Source organism: Lolium perenne, chromosome 4 (genome assembly GCF_019359855.2).
Source record: "Lolium perenne isolate Kyuss_39 chromosome 4, Kyuss_2.0, whole genome shotgun sequence".
In the NCBI taxonomy this organism is placed as follows: domain Eukaryota; kingdom Viridiplantae; phylum Streptophyta; class Magnoliopsida; order Poales; family Poaceae; genus Lolium; species Lolium perenne.
In genome coordinates, this window is record NC_067247.2 from 299,608,371 (window position 1) to 299,612,459 (window position 4,089).

The following is a 4,089-nucleotide window of genomic DNA, read 5'->3' on the forward strand; positions in this document are numbered from 1 at the left end:
GGCCGGCTACACGGTCTCCCATTCCATCGCCGAGGCTGAGTATCGTGCCGTGGCTAATGCCGTTGCCGATGTTAGTTGGATTCGTCAACTTCTCCACGAGCTTCATTGACCATCTCCTCCCTCTACGGTTGTGTTTTGTGACAATGTTAGCGCCGTCTACATGTCCACGAACTCTGTTCAGCATCAGCGCACTAAACACATCGAGATCGACCTTCACTTCGTTTGCAATCGTGTCGCCATGGGCCAGGTCTGCGTGCTACATGTTCCCTCGTCTTAACAGTTCGCTGAGATCTTGACGAAGGGTCGTCCATCACCGTTGTTTCTGGATTTTCGGTCCCGTCTCAACGTCCGTCCGTCCTCCCGTTGTGACCGTGGGGGAGTGTTAGACAAATATGTCACGTAGCGCGACATATCCCCTAATCCCCTAAATGACAGAGTCCTTATTTGTATCATTGTATGATCTCCCATTTATGCTTAGGATTGTAATATTTGTCTATATATACATGCAATAGAAAGTTCTAGCGGTGGTCAATCTTCTCGCACCAACCAGTCTAAGTGAGTGACTGGTCTGTTCATATGTGCAGCTTATATTGTGACACGACCTACATGGTGACGCGGCTTCAACCATTACCACTCACTTCTTCTTCGTTGTGCTCGTCAGAGCTGACGCGCTTGAGCTAAAGTTTTCTGTGCATTGTGTCTTCCCTGTCAGGCCCCACGTACTACTGCCCTCCCGTTTACCAGGTGCTTCAGGCTTACAAAATGAACATTTCGCACCTTCTGAACTCCCGATCACTGCTGGTCGATCGCAATGGCAGCCTCGTTTCCAATCAGGTACTGTCCGTGAACACAGATCATATGATATGGCTGCCTGTAGTAAATCTGAGATACTGGATCTTTTCTCCTCTGTGATCGCTCGCTCACGAAATTACTCTCTACAATTAAATGTAGCTTCGCGGAGGAAGCTCTCCCGCCCACCTTGACACCTGCCTCAGAGCAGCCACCTCTCCACGATGGCACAACCAGGTGTTACTTACTACTACTTGATTTTCTCTGTGATACATGTTCATCTTCATGTTTGTTTCTTTTGCTGCATATTACTTTGCTCACATGCGTGCGGCTGGGATTGCAGACTCTACATGTCGTATACTTGCCCGTATGCGCAACGAGCGTGGATCGCCAGGAACTGCAAGGTACCTACGTACGGAGCTGATCTTCTGATCATACTCTTTTCACCAACACTTGGTGAGCTGTTCTTCGTTGGTTAGGCTCGCTTATGTTGTGCGTTTCTGTCTCGATTTGTTTGTGGCATCAGGGTTTACAGGGGAAGATCGTGTTGGTGCCGATTGATATGGCGGATAGGCCAGCGTGGTACAAGACTGTTAACCCAAAGAATCAGGTGCGGTCACACTAATATACGTATGGTGCCCTATTTAAATTGTTAAACTATGTGGGCAAATGCATAATATTTGTATCCTTATTGAGTGATAGTAAGATTTTTTTTTTCTGTCAAGGTACCCTGCCTAGAGCACGACAACAAAGTGATAGGAGAGAGTTTGGATTTGACCAAGTACATGGACAGCAACTTCGAAGGCCCCAAATTGTTTCCTGATGTGAGTTCATTATAACAATTTTGTCCTCACAGGCTGAAGTTGGCATGCACCTTCTCTTGTTTTCTTTTATGAAAAAGATGGATGACCTTAATTAGGATTTCGAGAAGCAAAGGCTTGGGGAAGAACTGCTGACTTATTCAGACACCTTCAATCAGGTGGTGCTTGCCTCGCTGACCTCCAAAGGCGGTGTGACGGCTGAAGCTGGCAAGAACTAACAGCATTCACTAAATTCAGTTGTAAATTCAATGTATGTGTATGCTGACCACTCACTTGTGAAGCATCTGTTGTTCCCTGGTCAACAGTTGCTGCTCTGGACAAGATAGAGGACTCCCTTTCAAAATTTGATGATGGGCCCTTCTTCCTTGGCCAGTTCAGTCTGGTAATAATCCTGCAGAGGTCATTCAAGTCCCTTTTGTATTTTTGTTAGCTAGTCATTCAATTAGCTTTGGACGTTTGATATTGGAATTGTACTAGGTGGACATCGCATATGCACCATTTGTAGATGGATTCAAGGTGTTCTTCGCCGGCATACAGAACTATGATACCACCGCAGGAAGGCCTAACATACAGAGATTCGTCGAGGTAGTAAATAAACAGAACATCTTCCTCCCTTCCGTTGCATATTTCTAGTGATTTACTACTGACACAGGGGAAAACGTGTGACAGGAAATGGACAGCATTGCGGCCTATTCGAAGACCAAGCAGGACCCTCAAGAACTGCTCGCTCTCACAAGGAACAAGCTCGGGGTAAGGCGTTCTAGCCATGATTCGCTGGACTAATAACCAAGCAGCAGTGACATCGACCGTGCACTTGCAGTTATAATTTGTAACCTCATCTTGTGTACTCACTGAGATGGAGTTGTCATGCTTTTTTACCTGCAGATATAAGGATTTTCACTTGGATATAGATAGACTGATGGCTGATGGAGGATGTAAAATACTATAACCAGCATCACCGCTCCGAGCGCAATAATTAATAATAGGTTTCTTGATCTCAACAAAATAAAAACAGTAATAGGTTTCTTAAGCCACCATGTAAAAAGTAGTAGTAGTACTACTGTTTTGTACACTGGCTAGTTTGTAAGTGTATTTGTGCCCATAAACCAGAAATTCAATTCGGCACATGAGAGCATATGCTCTTGCCTCCGAAAAAACATTTTAAAATGTCAAAAAAATTAAACAAAAATTTCTGCGCTTACGTTTCGATATTCTACGTACGTACATCAAGCTTTGCAAAAAACCAACATTTTTTATGACTTGTGTGAAAAGGACAAAAAACGTCACGTACACTGCCATTTTTTCACCAAAATTTGTCTTCTTTACACGCGACAGTTAAAATATCAGTTTTCTGTAGAACTTCGAGATCTACCTATTAAATTTTATGTCCGAACTTTTCAATATTTAAAAAATGTACTTAAAATAAAATTTGAAAACCGGGAGCATATGCTCCCGGGTGCCAAAACACCACTTCCAATAGTTGCTTGGATCCAAGCTGTCGAAACAAACAACAAAGCGTGCTTGGGAAATGAGCTCACTTTGTTTTGGAGTGGACGCTACCGGCGGTACGGGCTGTATTGCACGGCACCATCCGTGTAATCCTTCTCACATCTGTAAGCTCTAGCATCCCCTATATGGATTGAAGCAGTCTTCCAGGGCTTATGCCCATTTGAGTGCTCGCCTCCTTTAGCTCGGTTTCATTTCCTTCAAAAATGACACATCTCTCGGGTGTGGTGTTTTGGAACATGGGTGCATATGCTTCCTATATTTTAAAGTTGTTCTTACGTACATTTTAAATTTCAAAAAAATTGAAACAAAAAATTCGTGCGTACATCTTCATGTGCTACCCGCTCACAAAGTCGTTTCATAAAAAAATGACTTATCATGTGATGTGTGTAAAAAAGATAAAATTCAACGCTAAAAATAATGCTTTTCACGAGATAAAGTTTCTCCTTTTTACATAGACCACAAAAAATATTGGTTTTCCGTGAAACATGACGAATGCACAAACATCATGGAGATGTACATGTAGAATTTTTTGTCCAAATTTTTTGACATTTTGAAATATGCTTTTTTGGTAGAGGGATCATACGCACCCGGGAGCCAAATTGAATTTCCGCACATCTCTCTTCATTTTTTATCACCATTTTTTCGACAAAGGGCATATATTAATATTGGAGATACTAATTATACCCAGCTTCTGCAACAACGCATTGCCCTAACGGTCTTACGGATCACACAGCAAAAAAAAAAGAATTACAGAAAAAAGTCCCGCTACGGTAGTTTAATCATTGAAACAACAACACTAACACCACCAAGACATCACCATAAGTCCAACTTCTTCAAAAGCGGCGCCTTCAAGAAGGAAACAGCGCACAAGCGCTATCGTCACCCGAACAAAGATCTGGGTTTTCACCCTGAAGAAGGTCCTCACTTTTAAAACAATGCTTTCAACAAGGCCATTGCCAGGCACAACCAA

General features: G+C 43.0%; 1 protein-coding gene across 4 annotated transcripts; it reads left to right on the plus strand.

The window, feature by feature from the left end:
* Nucleotides 1-734: 734 nt before the first annotated feature.
* Nucleotides 735-2,780, plus strand: LOC127348997 (protein IN2-1 homolog B). 4 transcript variants are annotated; one of them, XM_051374833.2, is made up of 10 exons: nt 735-834; nt 952-1,026; nt 1,133-1,193; nt 1,316-1,399; nt 1,515-1,613; nt 1,709-1,817; nt 1,916-1,992; nt 2,088-2,195; nt 2,280-2,360; nt 2,496-2,779. In XM_051374833.2, the coding sequence occupies exons 1-10, from the start codon at nt 812-814 to the stop codon at nt 2,499-2,501; spliced, it is 723 nt and encodes a 240-aa protein (XP_051230793.1). In that variant the 5' UTR covers nt 735-811; the 3' UTR covers nt 2,502-2,779. The 4 variants fall into 4 exon arrangements, 3 of the variants coding, with proteins under 3 accessions (XP_051230793.1, XP_051230794.1, XP_051230792.1); XM_051374834.2 differs by having other exon boundaries at nt 952-1,193; nt 1,769-1,817; nt 2,496-2,780; XM_051374832.2 differs by having other exon boundaries at nt 952-1,193.
* The last annotated feature ends 1,309 nt before the right edge of the window (nt 2,781-4,089 follow it).